The sequence below is a fragment of the Equus asinus genome, chromosome 2 (genome assembly GCF_041296235.1).
Source record: "Equus asinus isolate D_3611 breed Donkey chromosome 2, EquAss-T2T_v2, whole genome shotgun sequence".
Taxonomy (NCBI): Eukaryota; Metazoa; Chordata; class Mammalia; order Perissodactyla; family Equidae; genus Equus; species Equus asinus.
Genome location: NC_091791.1, coordinates 168673396 through 168701351, shown reverse-complemented (window position 1 = coordinate 168701351; position 27956 = coordinate 168673396). Strand labels below are relative to the sequence as shown.

Here is a 27956-nt window from a genome sequence, read left to right as displayed (position 1 = left end):
AGGGAAGATCCAGGCTCCTTCTCTGAGCATCTTTGGAGGATGCTGAAGGCCCAATCCCTTAGCCTAGCCACCAAGATCGCCCTGTTTCCAACACCAAGCTGCTCCCTTCGCAGCCACCATAGGAAGTAGATGGGCTTAGGAGGGAGGGGGAGGTACCAGAAGATACTGGACTTTGGGAGCATGGATCCTCCTTTCAGAATCTCACAAAATTTACTGTCTTCTCCCCAGAGGGAAAAATGGATATCCATGCCCCATTTGCCCATTTTCAGAGGATTCACAGTCCCTAAGGCCCGTCCTTGAGTCCCACAGTCCATGGACCTCAGGTTAAAAATCCTGCTACATAGTGAGTCCTGTCCCACAGAGAGGGTAGAGAACCGAGTTCTCCAACCCCCGTTCCCTTTTAAGCAAGCCAAACCTGGAAGCAGTGAGAGGCGGGGGTGGTCAGGCAGGGCAGGACAGCAGGACAGAACATTCTGGAATCATGATCTGAGGAGCAAAGGGGAGATGTGTGTCCAGCCGGCAGTGGCCAGACAGAGGAAATGCAGTCTGGCTGCGGCCATTCTTACCCTCATTCCCACCGTTAGGCTCTCTGGCCCCATCCTGCCCCCTGGTGGCTGCCCATGGATGAAGCAAGAGATCTTTCCAAGTTGCTCTCTGCTCTGGCGGCTGTGGGAAGCTAGCTGCTCCCAGCACAGCTGGAAGATGAACTCCCCACCCCACAGGCCCCAAATGGAGTCCCCAGGAGGTATCAGCACATTTCCTAGGGGTTCTTCAGGAGATTCTGCTCCAACGTAGTCACCAGTGCCTTCTCAGTACAAGCCCAGCAATGAGTCAAACAAATGTATATGAAGAAAGCACTTTTCACCTGCCAAGCTGGCAAAAGGGGTGTGTGTGTGTGTGTGTGTGTATGCGTGTTACAACTAAAGGTCAATGCAGGTCAGGATGCAATAAGACCAACACTCTCAAGTGCAATTGATGAGTGTATAAGTTTGTACAACCTTTCTGTAAGTGATTCTAGCAAAATAAATCCAAAATCTTACAAAGTGTCTCTGTCCTCTGATCCAGTAATTCTACTGTTAAGAATCCATAGGGGCTGGCCCAGTGGCATAATGGTTAGGTTCATGCCCTCTGCTTTGGTAGCCCAGGATTCATGGGTTCAGATCCCTGGCATGGACCTACACACCGCTCATCAAGCCATGTTGTGGTGGCATCCCACAGGCACGGTGGAGGAAGACTGGCACAGATATTAGGTCAGTGACAATCTTCTTCTAGCAAAAAGAGAAGGATTGGCAACAGAGGTTAGCTTGGGGCCAATCTTCCTTACCGAAAAAAAAAGAATCCAACTTCAAGAAATCAATAGACTGAAATAACATGATACCTGGAATTTGAAATAAATGGCAGAGGAGAGATTAGTCCAAAGTGATCATTGGTGAAGCTGGCTGATGGGTACATGGGCGTTCTTTATTTTATTTTTTGTCTACTTTGGTACATGTTTGAAATTTTCTATGATAAAACATTTTTAAAAGAAAGCATCAGAGATTCAAAGATCTGTATAAAAGATGTTAATTTTTAATAGCAAAAACTGTGCAAACGGCATAAAAGTGCTTTGCGAGAATCGTTAAACAAATTATGCTGCGTCCAAACAGTGGAATATTATGCAGCCATTAAAAATTCAAGAATGTTTTAATGAAATGGAAAAATGCTTACAATATAAGGCAAAGCAAGTAAGGAGGATACAAAATTGTATATGCAGCATTTAACTAATTATGTTAAATAGAAAGTACATAGAAGAGAAGACTATAGGAAAATACACCAAAGTATTCATTATGCAGTGAGAGTATAGGTGATTTTTATTCTTAATATTGTGCTTTATTTTCCTAATTCTACAATGAGCATGTTTTACTTTTATAAATAGGCCCCAAAAATTACATTTATTAAAGTATGCCAACTTGGGAGTCTGATATACATTCAACTCCAAGGACGCCATATATTAGCTCTGCAACATTGAGCAGATTAACTTTGGGTGTCAGATTCCTCACCTATAAAACTGGCATGATGCCGACCTAATTTTCAACCACCATTTACTGGCCATTTACTAGGCATGAGGTGCTTTGCCAAGTGGTTTCCCACCATATATTATCACAAACTATTCATCCATGGTCATTTCAACCCTCACAATAAGTTCTGCAGTAGGTTACGGTATTCCCATCTTAGAGACATGCAAACTGCAGCCCAGAAAAGTTAGCGAATGTGTCAGGTTTACCCAGCGAGAGGGCAGTAGAGTCAGGATTCAGACAGAGGTCTGTCCAGCTTTGAAAGCCCAGCTCTTGGCTTCCAGCCTGGACTGCTCACAGTTTCAGTTCTGTTGTGAGGACTGAATGAAGCAATGCACGTGGAAAGCCAAACACTGCTGGCTCCAAGCGCAGAGCTGCCCCTCGTCATGTTGGTTCCCTTTTCTATGACCGCCAGACATTGGTAACTTGTGGTGAAACAAACCAGTGCACCTTCTTTCCTAAGAGAAGATATTATAGGACCTGTAGAGACAGACCAGACAGGGGCTGGAAGGCTGCCTCCCCAGGAAGGCCTGGGGGCTGGGGCTGTGTGTCCCACGTGTTCCAGGGCAGTTCCATCAGCGACTTCTTCAGGGCTTCATCTGACCCCACAGCTTGACTTGCAACTTAGAATTCCACGTGGAGTCACTCCACCAACAAGGCATCACTCCCACCTTCCAGTTACCCCTGCCACCCTTCCTCCCTAAAGAACTGGGCACAGGTCTCCCCAGGCCCATAACTTGGTTTTTCTTTTCTTGTTTTCCTCCTTTCTTGGGGAAAAAGGGGACCTTAGGGACTGAGTAGGACAAGGCACTGTGTCGAGAAGGCAGGCCTGAATATCTAGGGGTGAGCGACCTGATGCAGCTGGGTCTGTCCTAGAACTCCCTTCTGGATTCATCTTAAGTGCCTCTTTCCCTAGGAAGCCAGCCTCAGTTAGACCCCATCCCTATTCCCTGTTTCTATCCCATGAACCTGTCATAGCACTAATGACACTAGAATTGCTTGTTGGTTGTCTGTCTTCTCTACTAGATAGTAAGCTCTGTGAGGGCAGGCACCACAGTGTTCACAGGGTTCATCTCCAGCCCCTGGAAACATGCCTGGTACACAGTAAACTATGTAAATGTTGGGTGAATGAAGAAATGGAGGAAGGAAGGAAAGAAGGTCTTCTCTACCACCAGTCTTGTCCCAAGTGGGCCCATAGATGCCCTGTTCCATGCTAAGCACTTAGAAGATGTGGTCCCTGACCAGGAGGCTTAAAATTTACATGTTTCTCCAACCTCGCATCCACCTTTAGGAAAACAAAGTGCAAGGGAAATTCCTTTTTATGCCAAACCTCATGCTCTTTATTTCACCACACTACTCAAAATGGAGCTCCTGAGTCGAAGGGAGGTTCCCAAGTACATGGACTCTTGGGAGGAATTACGAGGCTCAAAACTGAAGTCTAGTGTTCTAATCTGAGCTCTGCCACCTCTGCTGTGTGGCCTCTGGTGAGTGACTTTCCCCTGTGGGCCTCAGTTCTCTTCTTTGTAAAAGGATGGGGTGGACCAGACCTTGTATGAAAATAAAAGCAATTGAGTGCATTTGACTATTCACCCCGTGGTGTGTCATTGGACAGCGACCTCCTTCCCATATGCTTAGAGGCAGTGAGGAGGCAGCATGTAAGTAAGCTGAGGGGCCGGGAAGCCAGTCTCTGCCTACTTCTGTCTGTAAACAGCAAGGCCCAGGATGTGCCGCCCCTCTGGTGAGTGGTTGGGGACGGGTGCAGGCTGAAGGAGTCCTAGGCAATAAGGGTCCACCCAAAGATGCGTATGGTCTTTGCCTCTAGATTTGCAAAAGAGGTGACTCCAAACCCCAAACCCACAGGATTTTTACGGTCCCTCCAGGCATGACCTTCTTCCCCATTCACAAACAATATACTCCTCATGCCACCCCTCCTTTTCAGAGGGACAACCCAGGGAGAAGGAGTTGGTGGGGGGTGGAGGACGGCAAGGCCTGGGAAAGCACTGCTGGGGCCAGACTTCCTGGCTAGGCTGCATTTCAAGCTCCCCCAGAAAGTGCAGGTGGGGGAGCCTCCTGGTTCCCCTGCAGCATTTTCTTAGGGAGCATGGTGGACTCAGTAGACACAAGCATCCACGCCCAAAGGCTCCCTGGCTTCAGTCCAAGCAGCTGGCAGGTTCATCCTTCTCCCCAGAGCCCTATAAATACCCCTTCCGGCCCTCCTGCCTCTGCTAGGGCTCTTCCTGCCGGGATTGTTATGCCCATGCCTGCCCTTCCCTGTGCAGAGCTCTCTCTCTCCCTTCACAGCCCTTACTGTGCTCAGTCTCCATATCTATTTCTTCCTCCCTCCTTCTCCTCCCCTGCTTCTCTCCTCCTTGCTATCCCTCACCAACCCCAGAATGGGTCTCCCTCCCTCTCCAGCAGCATCTCCTCCCTCCTTAGCTCTCACCCCTGCACCTCTTTCTTTGTATTCCTCTCGCCCTCTCCCGGCCTCACCAGCATCTCTCCTCCCCCGCCTGGCTTCGGCCTCCCCCAGCCTCCCCATCTTCAGCTCAGTCTCCTCCCCCTGGCTCTGCTCCTCTCCCCTCCCCTCCCCTCGGCCTCACCCCACTCCCTGCCTGCTTCCCAGGGTTTTTCTGCACTCTGGGGGTCCCTGTGCCTCTCATTCTCCTTCCTACCTGCCTCCTCCCTCCCCGTAGGCTCAGCAGGCACCCCTGCTTTTCTGCTTGGGCTCTCCCCCCACCCCCCACCACTATCATCGCCACTGGCTCTTCATCGCCTCCTCCTCTCTCCATCCTCTCCTCTCCTCTCTTCTCCCTGCCCCTTTAAATCTGCCTGGCCCAGCCTCCCCCGTGATGCTGGGATGGAGCAAACATTGATTTGTGCTGGGATGGAATCAGAATTTTGATTTTTTTTCTCCTCTCCCAACCATAAGAAGAAAAAAATAATAAAAACACCCCCTCTTGATAGCCCCCTCTCCCTTCCCATCCAGCTCCCAGCTCCTCTTCCCTATCCAAGGCAGATTTTTTCCCCTACGCTATTCTCGTCTCCCCCCACCCCTGTCACTACCTCACGCCCCCCCTCCACCGCCTGTTCTCCCAGCTGGGGAGAAAGGGGACTCTCCTGCGGCTCCCCCACCTTAGCTCTCTGGGTTGGAGCAGTCTCTCCGGAAGGGGAGGGGGCTTGGCTTGCCCGGGCGAGGTGGGAGTGGAGCTATCCAGCCATGGATGCTGTGCCTGGGAGGCAGCCTGAGCCCCAGCCCACATGGTGAGTAACCTGCCCCATCCTTTCCGCCTGTCTGCCCATCCTCACCCCTGCCTTTCCCCAGCAGAGCCTCCCCATCCCCATCCTTTCCCCCACCAAACCCTCTGCCCACCTTGCTCCGATCTCCCCCTACATCTTCACACCCCTCCTTGCCTGGGAAGCCAAAGACCCCGGGGCAGAGGGCTCCTGACAGCAGCTAGGGAAGCGGGTGGCCTACGACTCTGCCCAGCCCCCCTCTCAGCAACCCCCAAACTGCCATCCACACTCGACACTTTGGGGTTCCAGATTGGAGAAGTGGGACTCCCGCTTGGGATCGGGACCCCAAGTCCTGGGAGGGGCCCTCTACAAGAAGGGAGGGGTGAGGGAGCCTCCAAAGCTTGGGAGCTGCTGGAAGACGCTGGCGAAGGGTGGGGGGGTTGGGGGCGGTTCTGGTGCCCCTGAGCCACTGGGCCAAGGAGCGGCGGGCGAAGAGGAGGGGCCTCGCTCGCCACTTCCCCCCTCTTTCTCCGCAGCCACTCAGGATGAGGGTCCGGCCCTGCCAGCCCGCGCTGGGGCCCCCCCGCCCGGCCCCGGTCTAACTGCCCCCGCCCCCAGGCCTCGCCCGGCTCCCAGGCCCCCAGCCGGCTCTCCAGCCCCAGGATGCGGTGAGCCGCCGGGGGGCTGAGGCCGCGCCAACTACGTGCATGTCCCCCGGGGGCAAGTTCGACTTTGACGACGGGGGCTGCTACGTGGGGGGCTGGGAGGCGGGGCGGGCACATGGCTACGGCGTGTGCACGGGGCCCGGCGCCCAGGGCGAGTACAGCGGCTGCTGGGCGCACGGCTTCGAGTCACTGGGCGTCTTCACGGGGCCCGGCGGACACAGCTACCAGGGCCACTGGCAGCACGGCAAGCGCGAAGGGCTGGGCGTGGAGCGCAAGAGCCGCTGGACGTACCGCGGCGAGTGGCTGGGCGGGCTGAAGGGGCGCAGCGGCGTGTGGGAGAGCGTGTCCGGCCTGCGCTACGCCGGGCTCTGGAAGGACGGCTTCCAGGACGGCTACGGCACCGAGACCTACTCCGACGGAGGTGCGGGGCCCGACCCACTACTGTCTGTCTGCTTGTCCGCGTGCGCCTCCCCGTCGGCCTGTCCCGCCTGCGCCTTCCCCAGCCATGGGCCCCCTTGCCCGCTGCTTTCCTAGACGCCTTCCCCAGCGATCTGCAACCCGGCGCCCATCTTTCTTCCCTCTCCTCCCACCATCACACACGCCTTCCTCATTTGTCTGCCCCCTGCCTGCTTTTCCATCTCCCAATCTGCCTGCCTTCACCCCTCCCCTGTTCACCTGGTCCTCCCACCTCCCATCTACCTGACCCTTACACACCCCCTGTCTGCCTGCCCCCCACACCTCCCCTCTCCACCTGCCTGTCCCTAACACCTCTGCTCTACCTGTTTGTCCACATTTCCTCAGTCAGCTTGCCCTTCTTAGTGCTGTTTGCCTGTCACGTGACTATCTCCTACACCCCCGTCAACCTGTCCTTCACACCCTCTGGACTGTCTGTCCTTCACACACACCAGCCTGCCTGGCCCTCCCTCTTCCCCTTGTCTACCTGCACTGCCCAAGTCTACCTATCTCCTGCTACCTGTCTGTCTTCACTCTGCTCTTCCACGCCTTCCCACCCAGCCTGGCCTGTCCCCCGCTCCTAGTGCCCTTCCCCAACCTCCATGCTAACTGCCCCCACCTCTCCAACCCGACACGTAGGCTTCCAGGGGTGCTTGGGGCCTGGGGTGCAAGGAGCAGCGGGTCCTGACTGTCTCTCCCGGTCCTACCCCGCCCGCAGGCACCTACCAGGGCCAGTGGCAGGCTGGGAAGCGCCACGGCTACGGGGTGCGCCAGAGTGTGCCCTACCATCAGGCGGCGCTGCTGCGCTCGCCCCGCCGCACCTCGCTGGACTCGGGCCACAGCGACCCCCCGACGCCGCCCCCGCCCCTGCCCCTGCCAGGTGACGAGGGCGGCAGCCCGGCCTCGGGCTCCCGGGGCGGCTTCGTGCTGGCCGGGCCCGGGGACGCCGACGGCGCGTCCTCCCGAAAGCGCACCCCCGCGGCCGGCGGGTTCTTCCGCCGCTCCCTGCTGCTCAGCGGGCTTCGGGCGGGCGGGCGCCGCAGCTCCTTGGGCAGCAAGCGGGGCTCCCTGCGCAGCGAGGTGAGCAGCGAGGTGGGCAGCACAGGACCCCCGGGCTCCGAGGCCAGCGGGCCCCCGGCCCCAGCGCCGCCCGCCCTCATCGAGGGCTCAGCCACTGAGGTGTATGCGGGCGAATGGTGCGCAGACCGGCGCAGCGGCTACGGGGTGAGCCAGCGCTCCAACGGGCTGCGCTACGAGGGCGAGTGGCTGGGCAACCGGCGGCACGGCTACGGGCGCACCACCCGGCCCGACGGCTCCCGAGAGGAGGGCAAGTACAAGCGCAACCGGCTGGTGCACGGGGGGCGAGTGCGCAGCCTCCTGCCTCTGGCCCTTCGGCGGGGCAAAGTCAAGGAGAAGGTGGACCGGGCTGTCGAGGGCGCCCGTCGAGCTGTGAGCACTGCCCGCCAGCGCCAGGAGATCGCCGCTGCCAGGTGGGCATCCGTGCAGAGGCCAAAGCTGGGCTAAGGGGAGAAGGTATCCTGGGGACAGGGAAGGGAGACAATGCCTAAAGGAGGACCAAGACCCAAAGCCAAGGCCTAGGGCCTGGTGGGGAAGCACAGGCCTAGGGCCAGGCAGTTGTAGCCTCGGATATTTGGGGTGTTTATATCTGAGGCTACAGGTGGATGTGGGTGGCTGGGTATTTGAGGCAAGCCGTCTTAGACTGTAAGTGTGTCTTTTGTGGGGATGTGTGTCATTGCTGTGTGTAGGAGTAACAATGAGCACTGTCTTGTGCAGGCCCAAGAAACCTCTTGGACCTCAGACTTGTCCCTAGTCTTCCTCTTCTTGCACCTGATCCAGGCTCCAGGCCTCAAGTCTGGAGCAGAAGCTCTGAGCAGAGAGACAGGGAGTGTGCATTCCTAACCACATCTCAGCCTGCCCACAGTCCCGTGACCATTTCAGCCTTGGGCCTTGGGGAGGTCTAATTTGCACAGCTGACCCATCCACCTGAAAAGATAGCCCCTCTCAGCTTGGCCTCCTCTGCTCCCTTTAGTCAACTAATAAAAGGTTTGAGGAAAGGAGGCTTGCCAGTAAATGAAATTTCCCTTCTGTAAATCAGATTACATGTCCGTGCATCAGGAACCGTGTTATTTAAAGCAGGAATATCCAGTAGGAATATAATGTAAGTGAGATACATGTTTCAAATCTTCTAGTAGCCATAGGAAAAAATAAAAAGAAACAGATGACACAAATTTAAATAATATATTTTATTTAAACCAATATATTCAAAATATTATCATTTCAACCTATAATCAATATAAAATTATTAATGAGATATTTTACATTCCCTTTTTTTTTCTGTCTTTGAAATCTAATATGTATTTTATACTTACAGCACATCATTTCAATTCAGACCAGCCACATTTTAAGTGCTTAACATACGGCTTGTGACTATTGGATTAGATAGCAAAGACCTAAAGAAAGCCAAAAATCCATTAGATTCACAGGCCCTGATTTATACAACTCACATATATGAATTTTTATAGATTGGATGTTCTTTAAAGGAGAGGGCACAGGATTTTGTTTAAATTTGAGTCTGTTTCAGAGGATCAGAGGTCAAAATACATCCAAATATGCTTCAGTGAGTTTGTATAATGGGTGACAATGTGTGTGTGTGTGTGTGAACATGTCATATCCAGAGTAGATGCCTGAGCCAGAGACTGTCTATCTGTAGATATATCTGAGTGTGTGGGTGGTTAAAGTCCAGGGCCTTAAGCCCGGGAAGGGGGAGGGCCAAGCACCAGGGAGCACTTTAGAAAGATGGGGAGCCGGCATGTGCAGGAACAACTGATCTCAGTAGCTGGAGGATCAGGCAGTGGGAGGAGGCTGGTTGGTCTCCCCAGCAACAGGCCTGGCAAATCTGATTGGCTGCTAGCTGCCATGGATACAGCAGAGCCTCAGCAGCAGGTGCCTCTGCCAGGTAGCCTGAGCCTGGCCTGATGCCTGAGCACAGACTGGGTCTACTGCCTAGGACCTGATCATTCATACCATCTAAACTGAAAAACACAGGCTCTGGGCAGTATTGCAGTAGAACTCAGTGCAACTCAAGACTGTGACCCTCATCCCCTGCCCTAAATCCTGAGACCAGCTCAGTTTCAGGACAGGGCTAGCATATAGACTCTGAAAGCCCTAAGAACAGCATTATCTGAAGTCCCTCCAAAGAGGCTCTAAACGTCCTTGACTCACCAAGTTTGAGGGGAGGAGGCTGACCATATCTCCCAAGGTACATAGAGAAGAGGTGGACCAAAGACTATAGTGGACACCACCACCCTTCTCCCTACATGCATACCCAGACTGCCTTCCTAGGCCAGACAAAACCAGGTCTGGGGCCAGAGGGAGTCATTGGTCTGGATCCATTCAAGCCCGTGACAAGGATGTCTGATTACCTCTATCTCCTTCTCCTTTGTACCCCACCTTCAGTCAAGATCACAGACCTGAATGAATGATTACAAGGCACCTACGATTAACAGCAGAGGCTGAAAGGGAAGGGAAAATTGAGGAAGCATCTGACATCAGAAGGAGAACTGGGAAACCCCAGTGGGGAAAGGATCGATAATGCTTCTAGGCGACCTGTACCTATGGAGCAGGGCAGGATGGGAGGAGGTTGTGGAAGGGAGACTAAGAGCTTACCCAGAAGGTCTAATCACCATGCTGAGAAAGTATGCATGTTATCAGGAGAGGGAATAGATCATAGGAGAAAGGGCGGGACCCACCCTTACTCCAGTTCCAGCGCTCAGAAAGGAGGGGGCGGGACAGGGGACAGTGGCAGTGACCAAGCAGGGAGGACAGTGTGATAACAGAAGGGGTGAAGACAAGCAAGAGGTGAAATTCTCAGGTCAGGAAATCTGCAGTGGAGGAGGCAGGGACAAATAATAAGAAGGGCTAGCAGCAGTAAGGGAAAGGGAGGCAAAGGCTCCCAGCAGAGGGAGAGGGCAGCCCAGAACAAGGGGCAGGGCCGGGCAAGGCTGCCAGGAGGGCAGGATTAAGGTCCAGGAAGATGCCCTGGACCCCAGAGATGGCTGTGCACCCCCAGGGAGTGTGAGAGGAGTTGATGACAACAGGAGGTACAGACAGCAGAGAGGACAGGCAGGCATAACCTGTAAGCACCAAGCAGGTGTGACTGCAGAGGGATGTGCTAAGAGAGTGAAGTCTCATTTGTCACTGAGAAGGGAGCATGACAGGAATGGAACGACAGTGGCGGGCAGCCGGGGAGGGCCTGGCCCCTGCAGCTGGAAGAAGTGTTACTACAGGATGCAGTGGTGGAAGGGTGTGAGAGGAGCCGGGGGGGTGAAGGGGGGGTGATGACATAGGCTCAGCCCAGCTTTAGAAGAAGCCAAAAGCCAGTGGCCCTGCCCGCCAGGAAGGAGAGCAGCTGGCAGAGTGTGAGCAAGGGTGAGCACTCCAGGGGTGAGCTCAGATCCAGGGGATTGTGGTGGGGACATGGGCCAGGGGGCTGGGGTATCTGAGGGGGGCTAATTTGAAGTGGGGGCTGGTCTGCTAAGTCCCTGTCCCTGGAACCCAACAGGGCAGCAGATGCCCTTCTAAAGGCGGTGGCAGCCAGCAGTGTCGCCGAGAAGGCTGTGGAGGCAGCTCGAATGGCCAAACTGATAGCCCAGGACCTGCAACCCATGTTAGAGGCCCCAGGTGAGGCATGGGCAGCCTGGGGCAGGGGTGGGTCCCTGGGGAGCTGGTGGGGGCTCTGGCATGGAAAGGGGAGGGCAATCCCTGCAGGGGACTGGGGATGGGAAAGCCACAGAATGAGGCTCCAAGGGGACGGAGGGTGGGGGTCGGGCCTGGTTGTTTGGAGAATGGACCTGGGAATTTATGAAACAGGGCAAGAATGACTAGGGGGTTGGGGTCTTGCAATGAGAGGCTGTAAGCCTGGGGACATCAAAGTTCTGGGAGGTGCCCAGACTGGGGGATAAAGCTGTATCTTTTGCAGCTCAAGGCCAGTTAGGCCCCTCTGATTCTTAGCTATCCCTGCCCCAGGCCACAGACCGAGACAGGACTCAGAAGGTTCCGACACAGAGCCCTTGGATGAGGACAGCCCTGGGGTATACGAGAATGGACTGACCCCTTCAGAGGGCTCCCCTGAACTGCCCAGCAGTCCTGCCTCCTCCCGCCAACCCTGGCGACACCCTGCCTGCCGGAGCCCACTGCCTCCTGGAGGAGACCGGGGTCCCTTCTCCAGCCCCAAAGCTTGGCCTGAGGAGTGGGGGGGCCCAGGTGACCAGGCAGAGGAACTAGCTGGCTATGAGGCCGAGGATGAGGCTGGGATGCAGGGGCCAGGGCCCAGAGACAGTTCCCCACTCCTTGGAGGCCGCAGCGACAGTTCTGGAAGTCTTCGAGAGGAGGAGGGGGAAGATGAAGAGCCCTTGCCCCAGCTGAGGACCCCAGGGGGCTCGGAGCCTGAGCCCAGGGCCACACCAGTCCTGAGGGGCCCGTCTTCAAGGGGTCCTGAAGCCAGGTGCCTGATGGAAGAGCTTGAGGAGCCTGCTGCAACCGAGAGGCCCGCCCAGCCGGTGAGACACCCTCCGTCCCCACTTTGTGCCCTCGGAGTCTCGGCTCCTTTCTGGCTCCTTTCTGGCCCCTCTTCCCAAAGCCTTGCCTCTCATTCTGTCTAGACCTCTGTCTGATCCCCTGAGGAGCTTTGATCTGGACTCAGCTTCCTCTCTGCCTGCCCAATCCTGGCCCATATCCCAAAAGAGACCTTCAGGTCCAACTCCCTCATTTGAGAGAGACCCAGAGCACTTGAAGTAACTGGCCCAAGGCTACAAACTAATAATTAACGGTGGAGCTAGAACATGGTTCCCTATTCTCCTCCCATATCATTTCAGCAACCAGTTTCCTACTCCACCCCCACCCCCACCTCCACACTTTCTCTCTTTGGTGCCCAGAAATAAAAAAGGAAAAGCTTGTTCCCTCCCTACCCTGTCTCTCCCTCCCTCTCCTGGGAAGAAGGGAAATAGGAAAGAAGACAGAAACCCAGGAGGGGCGGAGATTCCCCAGAACCCTCTACTCTGATTGGAGTTCAGGCCTTCTCCTGTTCCCTAGCAACCACATCCTCACCCCTCATCCCTCTCGCTTTACTGCAGTACCACTGCTGCTGCCAACGCCTGCTACTAAGACCAGGCACCTTCTGCCTCGGCCACGTGACATGCTGGTGGGAGGGGAGTGGACAGAGGAGAGAGGAAAGGCTGTTCCTGACTTGAGGGAGCCAGAGGGAAGGTGGGGCCCTGCCTGGGAGAAGAGGGGTGTTTTGCAATCCAAAACAAAGGCTAGAGATCCTCCCACGCCTGAGACTGAGGAGAGGTGCTGGGACCCTTCAGCTTTGCCACCTCAGCCTGGGCAGGAAGATGGGAGCTGTCACTGGACCTCTTCCTCAGGGACTGAGACTGCATTTCCCCCATCTGCCTAGGGAGCTGCCAATCCCCTGGTGGTGGGAGCCGTGGCCCTCCTGGACCTCAGCCTGGCGTTCCTGTTCTCCCAGCTCCTTACCTGAGGCTCCTGCCCAGCCTAGTCTGGCTTCGGTTGCTGCCTCTTCACTCCTTGGACCTGCCTTTTTCTCCCTTCCTCCTCCTGGTTTCTTCTCCTAGCTTTCTTTCTCTTCTCCCTTCCCTTCCTTTCTTTTCTGTTCCCCTTGGTTTTCCTCTCTTGCTCTTCCTTCCCCTCTCCCCTTTCAGACTCTCTCATTTCTTCTGGATCTGTCTCCATCTTCCTCACTCCCTTCCCCACCCCACCCCTTCTCTCTCTCTAGATTGTTTACATATGAAGGGCTTTTCTCCTCAGAGTTGCTCTCTTCTCTGAGACACACAAATCTAAGTCAGACCATTGCCCCACACCCTCCCCACCTTTTCTTTAGACCTGAACTTCGATGAGGGTGAGGGGTTTGGTGTCCTGAGGAGTCTTCTGGAAGCTGAGTGGAAAGGAGGAAGAGAATGGAGAAGGGGGGACTGTATGCTGGGTGAGGCACTGGCCGAGCTGTGGTAGGAGCCTGACCCAAGGGGCCTGGGGTCCCTCTGAGGCCTAGTGAAAAAGCTGGAGGAGGTGCTGCCTCCATCTCTGACCTTGGAGGACCCTATCTCACCTCCAAGCACTGAGCTAGGTTCTTGCCTAACTCCATCCTTCCCTGAAGCAGATAAGGGAAAGGGAAAGTAGGATGACTCCCTAGCATCTCCTTCTTTCTTTCCTCAACAGCCAGCCCCTCATCCAACCCACTAGGGCGGCGTGCCATGTCAAGAGCAATGTGTAAGGAAAGAAAACGTCCAGTGCAGCCAAGTCCGCCCACTGATCTCTCGCACCCTTCTCTCTTCCCCTAAACATTTATTTGGTTGGTCTGGACTCACTTGTGGCCTTCGATTAAATTTCTAAGGGGCCTGAAGAAGACATTTCTACAGCAGAGGGTTAGAGGCACTTGAGCAAGGACCCCACTCCCCAACTCTGGCAGTTGTGGCAGTGGGGGTTGGGGCAGTTCTGGGGAACAGAAACAGACGATAACAGGAACTCACAGGGCAGCAGGAGCTGTGACAAGTTTAGTAGTCTCTAAGTCGGTTATGTCCCTTCCCACGTCACACTGGAATGTTGTGAAATGGGAAAACGACAGAAGGAGGGGATCAGAGGAAGCCACCCTCACACATCTTCCAGGCAGGGCAGAGGTGGGCGGCAAAGGGGGCTGAGAGGTGGGTGGAGAGCCCTGTTTGAGGTGGTGGCTGATCCCTGGTTCTAGCTTTTCCCCTGGGGGCAGGAAGCCCAAGGAAGAGGGGACTATAAGGTCCCTGGGGATCTTTCCTCCCTCCCCTGCATGAGGCAGAGGCAAGCTGCCTGCCAACCCCCTCCCTCAAGGAATGGCCTTGCCTGGGAATGCCCACCACACACATCCTCTTCTTTTTTTCTAGTCAAAGTCTGTTTACTCCTTGGCCTGCCTCTCTCCTTCCTCCCCTCTCAACCTCTACTTCTGATTTCTATTTCCTGGAATTTGGGATTGAAGTTAAACTACAACAGTGCCGCCAACACCAAGTCTTGCAGGAAAAAAATACAAAGAAATTGAACAAAAAAAAATATATTAATAAAAAAGTTCAAAAAAGGGGGGGGACTGTTATGTCCTTTGGGGTGCGATGGCTTCAAACCCAAGCTCTCTGAGGCTCTCCGAGTGCTGAGAATGTCCGAGGAGCCTTCTTGGGGATCCCCAGGCCTCAGAGACAGTCTCGCCGCCACAGTGCGGATCAGTAGCTGCTTCTCCTAAACTCCAAAGCCAGAGGACTGAGGTCAGAGGATTCAAGAGGCTCAGCAGGGCAGCAGAGGAGGGGCGGGTTCCCGTGATGGGGGCGGGGAGAGGGAAGGACCAGACGAAGCACCAAGCCCCGCCCGGCCCTGTACCAGGAAGCGCTGGGGGGAGAGGAACGGAGTTGAGCCAGAAGCCAGGTGAGGCTGGCGTCAGGGATGGCGTCCTGGTTCGGGGAAGCAGAGGCCGCCTGACATGTGCACGCAGGAGGAATCCCGCGGAAGAAATAGCACAGGGCCGTGGAAGGAAAAGAACGGCTAAGCGAGGGATGGGAAACCAGGTGGAGGGCTGAGGGGGAATAGGCGGGGTTCCGGCGCATGCTCACTAGCAAACGGCGCAGGGTGGGGCGGGGACGCATGCGTAATGGAGATCTCTGGCGGCGAGGAGGGGGCGGAGTTTGGAGGCCCACGTGGAGAAAGGTAAATGTAGGCTCAGTTTGAGAGCAGGTGTGGGACCCAGGCCCTCAGGATCTTGGCCCAGGGCAAGACTGGGCCGAAAGGCCAGACAGTCCTGGCCTGAGAAAGTTAAAGCCCCCCATTCCCGGGCTCTGCCCCCCAGGATGTTGGTGCCTTCGCTGAAGGTTCAAGATCTAATCGAGGAGATTCGTGGGGCCAAGACCCAGGCCCAGGAGCGAGAGGTGATCCAAAAGGAGTGCGCCCACATCCGGGCCTCCTTCCGCGATGGGGACCCTCTGCACAGGCACCGCCAGCTGGCCAAACTGCTCTACGTCCACATGTTGGGCTACCCCGCCCACTTTGGACAGGTACTGGGCAGCGACGCCTCCCTTCTGAGTTTGATGAGAGAGGCTGGTGGGGCAGCGTCTCGGACCCCTTCACGTATCTGTGCCCCGATTTTTTTTTATTCTACAAAGTTTCTGAACCCTCCAGCGTACACCGCAGACCTCCTTCCCCATTACAATCCCTGTTGGTCATCAACTGGACTGAACCCTTCATGCTCTGACCAGCCTCATCCAGGGCACTTCCTCCTCTCCTCTCCCATCCTCCTCCACTCCTATTGTCTTTAAACTACCCCCTAACTCTGAATCTCCTAAGCCTCTCCTCTTGTTCAAGGGAGGGGGATGGGATATGGTGCCCCTATAAGTTCATGTGGCATTAAGAAGGAAGATAGAAAGGGATGTTAGTGCCTCCGATTTCACCCCTGCCCCTTCCTGGTCTGCCCCCTTCCCTATAGATGGAGTGCCTGAAACTGATCGCCTCCCCCAGATTCACAGACAAGAGGGTGGGCTACCTGGGGGCCATGCTTCTGCTGGATGAGCGGCAGGATGCCCACCTGCTCATTACCAACAGCATCAAGAAGTGAGAGGGCTCTGGGAAGCACTTGGAATCAGGGAGATGGGAGATGGGGGAACTGGGAAATACCAGGGGCTGCCTGCTGTAGGTTCTGTGAAAGACTGCATTTCCCCAAGGCTTGATGGACCGTCCTTCCCACTCTGCAGTGACCTGAGCCAGGGGACTCAGGCAGTGCAAGGCCTGGCCTTGTGCACTCTGAGCACCATGGGCTCTGCTGAGATGTGCCGGGATCTGGCCACTGAGGTGGAGAAACTGCTTTTGCAGCCCAGCCCTTATGTGCGCAAGAAGGTGAGATGGTAGGGCTCCAGGCACTTGCCCCTCCAGAAACTGTCCTGTGTTTGCCATGTGGTAGAAGTTGGGGGGATCCATCTTGGGAGCCCTCTGCCCTCTCTGAGCCCCCTGACCTCTGCAGGCTGTCCTGACTGCAGTGCACATGATCCGGAAGGTCCCTGAGCTCTCCACCGTCTTCCTCCCACCCTGTGCCCAACTGCTTCATGAACGCCACCATGGTAAGGCCACAGGGCTCCCCATCCCCTGCCTCAGCTCTGTCTACAGACAAGTGAAAAATGGGACGGGAACACCAGCTCATAGGAGAAGGCTAGGACGTGCATACACATGCACACAGTAGACTCTCCTGTGCCCCTGGCCCACCATTCGCTTCCCCCACCTCACCCAGGCATCCTGCTGGGCACCATCACACTGATCATGGAGCTCTGCGAACGAAGCCCTGCAGCCCTCAAGCACTTTCGAAAGGTGGGCTGATGAAGAGGCAGGCCCTGGTCCAAGAAGAGAGGGGCAGTGGGGTTGGAATGGGGCTGAAGGATGAGAGGATTCAGAAGGATGCCCAGGTAAGGCTGTGCCCTCCCTCTAGGTGGTGCCCCAGCTGGTGCAGATCCTCCGAACTCTGCTGACGACAGGATACTCCACAGAACACAGCATATCTGGAGTCAGTGACCCCTTCCTGCAGGTGGGCTGACCCTTCCCTGCTGTGTTCCTGGAACAGAGAGCTTTGCCAGAAGCCCATGGCCGGTGGTCACCTCCCCGAGAACACTTTGGCTCAGTCAGTGTCTTGGGAAGGAGGATGGCAGGCACAGGACTGCCCAGGTCATCTCAGGACCAGTGTGGGGAGGGAGACGCCTAGAGGTTAGAAAATCTAGCTTGGTAACAATTTAAAAAAAAGCTTGTCCCCAAATCCCCTGGTGTCACACACCTGTAATCCCCTCCCAGGGCCCAAGGGACCTGTGGAGGTGGGGCAGGGCAGGGAGTCTCTAGGGAACCAGCCAGGTCCCTCACAATGCTCTCCTTAATGGATTTCTCTCCTTAGCCCCATGACTCCTTACCTTACCCCTCAACCTTTAACCCAACTTTAGGTCCAGATACTTCGTCTGCTTCGGATTCTGGGCCGGAACCACGAGGAGAGCAGTGAGACCATGAATGACTTGCTGGCCCAGGTTGGGGGCTGGGGAGGAGGCCCTGGTTAGGTCTGTTGCTCTGTATTCCACCAGCCCCGGGCATCCCTCACATGACCACTGACCATGCAGTGGCCGTATAATCACATCTCCATTTCCATTTGGACTACACGTTCTGTCTCAATGTGGTAGCCCCTGCACAGATTGGGGCTCAGGAACTTTGTTAGATGGTTGAGGGATGACATGTTGGAGACCTCTCAAAGACCTGAAGAGAGGACAAAGCCCCCTATAGATGCATTTTCTCTCCCATCCACTCAGGTGGCCACTAACACAGACACCAGCCGCAATGCGGGCAACGCAGTCCTGTTTGAGACAGTGCTCACCATCCTGGACATCCGCTCTGCAGCTGGCCTGCGGGTATAATCCCATAGCCTCTCCCCCCGTAGCCTCACCCACCAGCCCAGTCAGGCAGACAGGTCCTGTGCACTGGTTTCTCCTCCCCACCCCATCATCCTGTACCATGCAGTGCCCACTCCTGAATGAACAGGTTGCTCCTTCCCTGACAGTCCCCAACCTCCACCTCCCGTAGGTTCTAGCTGTCAACATTCTTGGCCGCTTTCTGCTCAACAGTGACAAGAACATTAGGTAATAGTCCCAGGTGTCTGGCTGGGCTGTGCCACTGAGCCCCTGGCTCTCTGCCCTCCTCCCAATGTCCCAATACACCTGCCTCTTCTCCCAATACCCAGGGCAGGATTTGTGGGGAGAGGGTTGATAGCCATGGCATGATAGGGCCTCTCCCACTCTGGCAAGGTACGTAGCCCTGACGTCATTGCTGCGGCTGGTGCAGTCTGATCACAGTGCTGTGCAGCGGCACCGGCCCACCGTGGTGGAATGTCTGCAGGAACCTGACACCTCCCTCAGCAGGTGAGCAGGACAGAGGAACGACAGGGCAGGGCAGAGGGCCCGGCACCTGGGGCCAAGACCCAGGCCAGCCCAAAGCAGCTGGAGTCAGGGGCTGAGGCAACAGGTACCTGGGAAAGGGGAAGGCCTGAGGCATGTCGGGAGATGACATGTCTTTGTCCTACCAGGCGGGCCCTGGAGCTGAGCCTGGCTCTGGTGAACAGCTCCAACGTGCGAGCCATGACGCAGGAGCTGCAGGGCTTTCTGCAGTCTTGCCCCACTGATCTGCGGGCCGACTGTGCCTCAGGCATCCTGCTGGCTGCAGAGAGGTGAGGTGACAGGTGCCCAGAAGACAGAGAGGGTGGAATCTGGGAAGGGTCAGCACCAGGACTGATGAGCCACGTCCCCTAGGTATGCCCCAACCAAGCGGTGGCACATAGACACCATCCTGCGCGTGCTGACAACGGTGAGGCAGGGGCTGGTCTGAAAGCCGGGCGGGAGCGGCGGGGTTCACCACGCTGACCTGGCCCCTTTCACCCCCTCCAGGCAGGCGCCCATGTGCGGGATGACGCGGTGGCCAACCTGACCCAGCTGATTGGAGGGGCCCAGGAGCTACACGCCTACTCTGTGCGCCGCCTCTACTGCGCCCTGGCAGAAGATATCTCCCAGGTACCACTCCTACCACCCAGGCCCAGGGCCACCCAACCCTCCCAGCCCTGACTGGGCCACCTGCTCCCTACACCTGGTTCCCAGCTGTTCTTCCCTGGAGGTCACAACTATCTCCTTAGTGGAGGGACACTCAGAGACAGAGCCCTGGTTTTAGTTAGAACACCTGGGCTTCTGTCTTGGCTCTGGTTCCCATTGAACTTTCTTTATGCTCAGCGCACTCAGCTTTCTACCCTGCCTACCTCCGGGAGCTGTCTTGAGGATCAAATGAGATGGATGAAAGCTCTTTCTGCATGTATGAGGTTTTATTATTACCTGGAATGCTGAGTGAAGTAACACATGCCAGCCAGTGTCTATAGCCTCCTCTCCGTATTACCTCAGTAGGGTGGGCAGAAACCGCCACCCTTTCCTCGGGGGAGAAACCCTCTCACTTCACCCTCCCTGCACCCCTTGTGGTCAGGCCATGTAGTTCTGCCACTTGGCCACCAGAGAGCAGAGGAAGCCCAGGAGCCAGGACAGAGCCTGGGCACAAACTAACATTAACTGCTCCTGTGCCAAGGCCCTTCCCTTTCCCTACCCTTGCAAAATCCATCATCTCTGCACCGCCTAAAGGGATATCACAGGGTCTGGAGGTGAGGAGGGGACCCAGACCCTGGTCCAGCATGTTTCTCATCCCCTGCAGCAACCGCTGGTGCAAGTGGCAGCCTGGTGCATCGGGGAATACGGGGACCTCCTGCTGGAAGGGAGCTGTGAGGAGATCGAGCCCCTTCAGGTGAAGCCTGCTTTGGGGGGACACTGAGGAGGGTCTTGGCAGGGGAGGCAGGGCTGGCCCCAGGGTCACTACCTGTGTCCTCCTGAAGGTGGAGGAAGAGGAGGTGTTGGCACTGCTGGAGAGGGTGCTGCAGTCCCATATGTCCCTGCCGGCCACCCGAGGATACGCCCTCACAGCCCTCATGAAGCTCAGCACCCGGCTCCGTGGGGACAACAAGTAAGAAGGGGCCCCGGCCCCTCCCGGAGACCCTCTTCTTGGTGCCTCCAGTGAGAGATGTCCCTATGCTGTGCCCACCAGTTTCTGAGTTTCTCTCTCGGCACACACCCCAACCCCCCAAGCCTCAGGTTCTTCCTTTTGAGCTAAGTATCGTGGGGCCTGTTCCATGGGGCCTCTCCCTTCCCCACCACCTCCTGGCGTTAAAGGGCGGGGCAGACGGCCGTTCCCACTCACACACCACCCTGTGGCCCAGCCGAATCCGCCAGGTGGTGTCCATCTACGGGAGCTGCCTGGACGTGGAGCTGCAGCAGCGTGCTGTGGAGTATGACACGCTCTTCCGGAAGTACGACCACATGAGGTGCGATGGGTACTCTACTGCAGCCCAGGACCCAGCCCCCTGCCCTCTCCCCAAAGCCCCTGCCTGGATACAAGGGTCTCGTCCTCACCTGGGTCCTTCCTCATCTACACTCAGAGCCTCCCACCCACAATTCACTGAAGCTAAGCTGGCTTCCAACCCTCTTTGCTCATCTGAAAACCAGCAACATTGCACCATCTTAGAAAATCATAGGGTCGCTTCCAACGCACCCTGTACCTAGGGCTCTCCGTGTTCTTACCCCTCCTCCCACATGCCTCTTATGAGAAGCCCAGGGTCCACCCAGAGGGACACACCTGCATTCCATCCTTTCAGGGCTGCCATCCTGGAAAAGATGCCTCTTGTGGAGCGAGGTGGCCCTCAGGTTGATGAGGAAGCAAAGGAAAGCAAAGAAGCCCGGCTTTTGGAAGCAGCCCCTGTCCCCACAGAGCCCCAGGTGGGGAGGCCAGAGGCCCTGGGAGGATGAGGACTTGGTCAGGTCTCTATACCCAGCCCTGACCTTGCTGCCCTCTCCTCCAGGCCTCAAAGCTCTTGGATCTGTTAGATCTCCTGGATGGCCCCTCTGAGGATGCCCAGCATCCACGCCCTCTGGACCCCTCCCCAGGAGGTGCCCTGGTACACCTCCTCGACCTTCCCTGTGCTCCTCCACCAGCCGGTAAACCTCAGCCAAGGGGAGATGGGAGGTGTCTTATTAGAGAAGAGGGGTGGAAATGTGCTGTTTCTCCTTCTTAGCCAGGACTGAGGTCCCTATGGCCTCTTCCCTGCTGTGTGCACCCCATCACATCCCCGTCTTGGTAGGTAAATGGGTTCATTAGCTGGTGCCAGGCCCCTCCTGGACACCCCTCAAGGTCGTCCCTTTGTTCTCGACTTCTTACCTGGCCTGTGGGGCCTGCTTCCTCCCCAGCCCATCTCAGACACTTTCCCACTACCCACCCCACTGCCCCTCTCAGCTCCTGAGACCCCCTCACCTCAAGCCCTTGGCAATCCATGTTCCTTCTACATGGAATGTTATTTCCCAGCACATCAAATGACCAGCTCACTCTCACTCGTCAGGCCTCAGCTGAAATGTCAGGTGCCGGCCCCCACTCCATTCAGTTCACTCCTCCCAGTTCCTCGGGCATAGGTGATTAATTTCATGGCACCCATCACAGTCGGTGGCTATCTTGTTTTTCTTCTTTATTTTTTCTCTCCCCCACTGGACTGTAAGCTCCAGCAGGGACCTCGTCTTGTCCACTTTGTCAGTAGCATCTCAGGCAGAGCCCTGCACCCAAATGGGTGCTCACTTCTGTCAAACGAATGGATGAACTCATTGTCTTCAGCCCCTAGGCTGAGTGGCTTCTCTCTCCCTACCCTAGCTCCCATCCCAAATCTCAAAGTGTTTGAGCGTGAAGGACTACAGCTGAGTCTGTCTTTCGTTCGACCCCCTGAAACCCCTGCTTTGCTCTTAATCACTGTCACCGCTACCAACACCTCAGGGGGTGATGTCACCCACTTCATCTGCCAAGCTGCTGTGCCCAAGGTTTGTAAAGGATTCGGAGGTGGCCTGGGCACTCCAGAAGAGGCCACTGAGTAGAGGAGGTGGGTGGGGTAGAGAATGAGGTGAGGAGGGAGCGACGTGCAGGGACAAGCACTCGGGGTTACAGGAGAGGGTTTGGAACTCCTGGGTGTGAAGGGTAGCTGCCTCACTGTGTTCTGCCCAACCTCCTGTGTTCAGAGTTTCCAGCTGCAGCTACAGGCTCCCAGTGGGGACACAGTTCCAGCTCAGGGTGGCCTTCCGATGACCCAGCTCCTCAGAATCCTCAATCCTAACAAGGTGAGCTGCAGGAACCCTGGTGGGTAAGGCCCACGCCTGGGAGAAGTCACCAGTGCTGAGTCTGGTCTCCGCTCTCCTGTTCCTAGGCGCCCCTGCGGCTAAAGCTGCGCCTCACCTACACCCACTTTGGCCAGTCAGTGCAGGAGATCTTCGAGGTGAACAACTTGCCTGTGGAGACGTGGCAGTAACTGAGCCTCCACTCGCAGCCTGAAATCCTCCTGTGTCCCAAACCCGGAGGCCCCCAGCGTCGTGGAGCCTACACCCGTGGGCCGCCAGCAGGTGGTGCTCTGGTCCTGTGCTTGCCACACCTGCCCCTTCCCCCACCAATAAGGAAAGCCCAATAAAGTCTGAGGGGAGAAAGCCATATTTGAGTATATTTGAGGTAGAAAACGTATATGAATAACAGCAAGGCAAGAGCCTTCTTACACAGGAAGTATGTATCTTCCCCTGAGCCTGACGAGCTTGTTTCAACCAAGGGGGGTTTTCTTTCCACCCCTCTCCAGGTAGAGGAGCACATGTGCCCCTAAACTCCACAGGAGGCACTCTGCCCTCTGAGCCAGAGCAGGGCACCGTGGTAAAATCAACCCAGAATTTGTAGATTTCTAACAGGGATTCCCACCCACTTCCCCAACTTGCTGCTCTTCTCCACCCCCCAAGGCAGGGAAATCCCTGCTGCCTTCCTTCATCTCTAACTCAGCTGTAAGGCGGTTTAGGAGCCGCTGGCAGAATCAATGGCATCGACCAAGGGAGGGGGGGGTGGCAAGGGATTTTCCTGTGCTTAACTACTGATCACAGCTAAGTGGAAATCCTATAAACACGAGCGGAAATCAATGGAGGCTGCTTAGCGGCCAGGGGAGAGGGGCGGCCCACAGATTGCATGTGACGGATGAGGGAGAGGAGGCAGCAGGAGAGCTCCAGAAGGAAGGAGAGCTGAGGGTAGGGGGATGGAACAGGCAGAGCTGGAGAGGGGAGTCACTGTGGGAAGGGAAGCGGCACAGCCCAGGAATGAGCCTGGTAGGCCCCAAGCTCTCTGCCCCATCAAGGAGGTGACACCCTAGCCCAGGCTACTGTCAGGATCTGTAGTCCCAGGTGGCTTGTCTCCGGAGCTGTTGGCTTTGAGCAGGCGCTGATAGTCCTGAGGCCGGAAGCGCTGTAGGTACACGATCAGCTTGGAAGGTGCCGACTCCTGCGCTGGCACACCTACAGGCAGACAGAGAATGAGGAGAACCAGACAGAGCCACATTGCTTTGACTCTGCTCCTGCCCACCCAGCCAGGACCTGACAGCGGTTTCCAAGGCAGCACTGAGATTCTGAACCGCGCCTATCCAGCTTCTGGAAGCCCCCAGCCCACTCCCTTCCTGGCCTGCGGAAGTGGGTCCTCAAAGGGCCATTTCAGACAGAGGGCGGCTGGGAAGCCAAGCATGAGGCTCTTTTCCAGCAAGGAGAAATGGTGGAGGCACTCAGGCGCCATGAAGACAGAGGGTGCCTCAATATCAACTCATTTCAATTATTGCTCCTGTCCCCCAATCAAGATTAAAGCCCATCTAGGCAGGCCAAAGCTCATTAGCTTGGTAATGAAGCACGTGCAGAGAAGCACGGAGAGAAACCAAGGGAGGAGAGAAGCAGCTACAGTCACGGGGTGGGATTCACGCAAAATGCTAGCCTGTCTGTGGCGTGGAGCACGATAAGCCAGTGTCATCTTGTTCGTGGCAGGGAGCATGCTGGGCTTATAGCAGGGTACTCAGAGTATGTTTGCTGAGGAGGCGAGAACAGCATTCCAGGGCTGTAAGGCCCCATGGGATGCACAACACCACACTTGTATAGATGAACTGTCTACAAGGGAGCTAAGCCTGGAAAGAAATATCTACCAATGTTTGTCCCGCTGTCTGTCACATGAATACGGTGTTCTTGCTTTCTACTCAAAGCCAACAGGACACATTAAATGAGGATCTAGGTAGTTGTAAACATGAGAGGCTGGGAGATGGGGGAAGGAAGGATGGATTGAAAGACTGAAGCAGAGAACTGACAAATGGAACTGAACAGGCCCTGGAGTGACAAAAGGTATGAAAGCTAAATGAGACAGAACAACTGGAATAGATTAGAGACACATGGAAGGATTAAGTCCAGGTTAGACAGCTACTGTGAAAGAGGGAGCTGGATTTGATAGAGCCCTAAGCAAACTGGGTCCTCTAGAAAATTGCTAACAGGACTCCTATTACAGAAATAACCCTACGGCCCTGCCCCACTAATTGGCCCAGCGGGTCCATCCAGAAGAGGAAGGTGGGAAGCAGGGACAGCACAGAAGGGCCTGTCTGCCTCACCGAGCATGCTGCTGAGGCTGTGGATCTTCTCTAGGGCAGCTGGGACTTCAGCCTCCTCGTGCACCAGGGCCTCTACCTCACCCACAGCGTAGCCAAAGTCGGCTGTATCCAGGTCCACCCGGAGCGACGGCTCTTCTTCATCAGCTCCGGACAGCACCAGCTTCCAGGCACTACGCTTAGTCACAAAACTAGCTACTTCCTGCAGCCCCAGTGGGCCCAGCACAGCAGCCACATGTCCAGCCCCCAGGATCTCAGCCCCCAGCACCTCACAGAGCCGGGCCACAACCGCAGGCTCAGCTGTGAGTTCCACATACTCAGTGTGGGGTCCTGAGACATCCGCTGCCCCAGGACACTTGAGTTCCCATCCACTACCCTCTCTCTGTCGTAGCCAGTGGTCTGCCTGCATGAGGCTCAGCTCAGGGGTGTCATAGTAGCTGTCTTGGAAGATGACCCGGTGCTCCAGGGTGCCCCCCAGCTCCTGCAGCCGTTCCTCTGTGCCAGGCCCAGGAACGAACTTCCGCTCCACCTCAATCAAGCCCTGGGCCATTCTACCTGCAATCAGTCAATCAACAAACATTTGCTGAGTTCCCAAAGGTGATCAGCCTTGCAGGGCGACAGCTCAGCAAAGACACCCTTGGAAGAACTTATGAGGCACATGCATTGTCGCAGAGCTCTCTGTTGGGGCTACAGCCCTTTCTCCCTGCCTCCTTGATGGATAGCCCCATCTGTCTCTAATGAAGGCTCTGCCACAGTGACAGGTCTCCAGTTAAATCCCTTCCACTGCTGATGATGTCCTCAATCCAAAGGGCTCCTTATAGAGCAGGCCATGTAGCAGGGTTCCTCCTTTCAATGCTCCCCCTCCACACCTTGCTACCCGGAGGCCAGTGGCTCACTGCCCGGGGTGACCCCGCCCTTCGCCGCCACAGCACGGGCCAGTGGAGCCTCGGGTCTCACCTCAAAGCCCGAGGGTCTCCCTCTCGCGGGACCTGGAGATGGGGGAAGGGAGCCCACGCCACGCCCACGAGGAATGCCGGGAGCAGTCGCTGGCCCCGACCTCGGTCGGGCTCTCTGCGCACCCGGCCAGTCCCAGCACGAGCGGCCATATTAGGCCCGATGTGGCGGTGCCGAGGGCAGATCGGCCCCGAGAGGCCTGGTAGGTTATAGGGGGCAGCGACCTCCGCGGTAGGCCGGGAGCGAGGCCATCCGCTGTGCTCTGCTCCTCATACCCGACCCCTCCCGACTCCCGGGGTTGGCCCGGGTCTCAGGCCTCAGGCTGAGCCCGGCACCCTGGGGCCCGGGTGCATGATGGGAGATGTAGTTCCAAAGGGAGAATTTGCTTTCTCTCCCCACCTGTCGCTATGGTGACAGGAAAGCTGCGATTAGTGTCTGTGGGACTCTACCTAAAGTTGAAGGGGGTGGCGGGGACAGCCGGGTGGAAGGAGCTAAGGCCCCAGTCCCATCTCCAGCCCCCTCACTCCGTAGAAAGGTAGGCCTGGAATACAAGCTACTCACTCAGACACTGTCCAGGAGATATTATAATTGACTGCTATGGCCGCCCACTAAGGGCAGGCCAGTGGCAGTGGGCTGACAAAAAGGGTAACTAAGACGAGTTTAGCTACTCTGGAGTTTTAACGAGGAAAATACATCCTGGTATAAATGTCCAGGATAAGGGTGAGTGGAAACTTTTTGCGGCAGGAGGAGGTAACATTTTGGATGGAACTAAAGACATGATAGGATTTCAGCAGTTGGAAACCGAGATCGAGGCAAACAGCATGAGCAATGGCCTAGAAGCTGGAAAGCACCTGGCCAGTGTGTAAGGAGGAGATGAAGCTAGAAATACAGTTGAGGAGCACGTTGGAAAAGGCCTTGAGTGCCAGACGGAGGAATCTGTCACTGAGGTTTCAGTGGCCCCTGAGCAGACTTCGTCTGGAGTAGGAAAAATACTCACGTTCATTTAAAATACAGGAAGACATGGGGGTGGCCATGTGGCTGCTCTGGGAGACGAAATAAGGAAGGCTCCTTCTCCTTACTCCCTCTGAGGCCTGTGGTTATCTGGAAATGTCACCTGTAAGTCTGACCCTCCGGATGAGGTAGCTTTGCTGAGGAACAATGACTCTTATCAACTCCTGGGCCCCCTCCTATGATGGGTGAGAAGGACCAGGTTCTCAACACCTATCCTCTCCCCAGTATGTTTCTGGAAGCACGTGACCCCTGGGAAGTACTGTGGGAGGGCACTGGTTTACAGACATGGCATCTTGACCTTGGGATTTCTTGGATACACCCCTCCCCTCAACCCCATGACGAGCACCAATAGGCAGGGAGGGGCGGGTACTCCAGCCCCTAACTCCTCTGGCCTGCTTTTCATCCATCCTTTGCTTTTTGGCTTTGTTCCCTGGGCAAAGAAAACTCATCTCTTCCCTGAGTTATAAGGTCCAGTCCAGTGGGGTGGAGGCAGCAGCTTGACAGAAAGACCAGACTCAGAAGCCAGACAGACCCAGGCTTGACTCCCAGCTTCACTTTCTAGGTGTTTGGCTTTGGGCAAACTACTCTGCCTCCCTAAACCTGTTTTGTCATTGGTAAAACGTGGACTGCTTCATAGATAGGTGTGAGGATTCAGTGACAAACTGTCACAAAATACAAATTCAACATCTTAGTTTCTTTCTCTTTCCCATGGACTCCAGAGTTCTTTGGGGTTTTTGTTTGGTTTGGTTTGGTAGGCTACAGGAGCTAATCTGGGCTCTGGAGCCAGACCATTGAGGTTTGAATCCTGGCTCTGTCACTTATTGGCTGTGTCCTTCTGCCAGTTAACTTGTTTGTGCGCTGGTTTCCGCAACTGTAAAATGGGACTAGTTGTGAGGATTAAACGAGTTAACATATATAAAACTGCTTGGAACTGTCCTTGTGCACTCAAGAAATCTTAGAAATTATTATTAGAATACAGGAGAGCTTATGAGCTGATAAACTGAAGATGAGGACAAGGAGCCAGAACCTCCCCTCCCCCCACCCAGCGCTGGGGACGTGTGACCACGTGGAGGAGATAGAAGCTCTAGGAGACTTTGGAATAATTGCTGGGGAAGAGAAGCTTCTAGTACCCAGTTGGAAGGGAGGGGGACTCATAAGGCAGGAAGAAGGGAGTGAAAAAAGAGAGAGAGGCCTCGGGCAGTTCTGGGAAGCTGGGAGAAGCCAGGGCTTGCTCTAGAGCTGGTTTAAAACAAAACACATGTAAGCTTTCTGTAGGTAGGAGGAAGAGAAGATGGGAAAGAGTTTAAAGGAGGCTTTCCTCTTCGCAGGCCCCGGCCTGGACCTGGCGCCAGACTCGCGCAGGTGGCCCGGCCCGCTGGCCGCTGGCCCCCCTGCCCTCCGGCCCAGGGTCCCGCCCACGGTCCAGCGAGGCGCACAAACGCGGTGCTCGCGGGAGGGCGGACTACAACT

General features: G+C 55.9%; 3 protein-coding genes across 8 annotated transcripts; 2 read left to right on the top strand and 1 right to left on the bottom strand.

The window, feature by feature from the left end:
* The first annotated feature begins 4696 nt into the window (after positions 1-4696).
* On the top strand, positions 4697-14549 carry JPH4 (junctophilin 4). The gene is made up of 6 exons (XM_044765351.2): positions 4697-5315; positions 5825-6374; positions 7125-7896; positions 10989-11107; positions 11453-11985; positions 12882-14549. The coding sequence occupies exons 2-6, from the start codon at positions 5996-5998 to the stop codon at positions 12963-12965; spliced, it is 1887 nt and encodes a 628-aa protein (XP_044621286.1). The 5' UTR covers positions 4697-5315; positions 5825-5995; the 3' UTR covers positions 12966-14549.
* Positions 14550-14699: 150 nt separating this feature from the next.
* AP1G2 (adaptor related protein complex 1 subunit gamma 2) lies at positions 14700-22428 on the top strand. Of its 6 annotated transcripts, none has more exons than XM_070504090.1 (22): positions 14700-14884; positions 15303-15507; positions 15936-16060; positions 16201-16342; positions 16467-16563; positions 16731-16807; positions 16926-17021; positions 17425-17505; positions 17782-17880; positions 18053-18108; positions 18274-18387; positions 18552-18692; positions 18775-18829; positions 18910-19032; positions 19712-19801; positions 19890-20017; positions 20271-20375; positions 20706-20826; positions 20910-21045; positions 21746-21909; positions 22105-22203; positions 22290-22428. In XM_070504090.1, exons 2-22 carry the CDS (start codon positions 15304-15306, stop codon positions 22389-22391), a joined length of 2355 nt encoding a protein of 784 aa, XP_070360191.1. In that variant the 5' UTR covers positions 14700-14884; position 15303; the 3' UTR covers positions 22392-22428. The 6 variants fall into 6 exon arrangements, with proteins under 6 accessions (XP_070360191.1, XP_070360192.1, XP_070360194.1 ...); XM_014856275.3 differs by lacking the exon at positions 14700-14884 and adding an exon at positions 15036-15163; XM_070504091.1 differs by lacking the exon at positions 15936-16060.
* THTPA (thiamine triphosphatase) lies at positions 21439-27877 on the bottom strand. The gene is made up of 3 exons (XM_014856278.3): positions 25479-27877; positions 24525-25076; positions 21439-23403 (listed from the first exon to the last, which is right to left on the bottom strand). Exons 2-3 carry the CDS (start codon positions 25069-25071, stop codon positions 23258-23260), a joined length of 693 nt encoding a protein of 230 aa, XP_014711764.1. The 5' UTR covers positions 25072-25076; positions 25479-27877; the 3' UTR covers positions 21439-23257.
* Between the last annotated feature and the right edge of the window lie 79 nt (positions 27878-27956).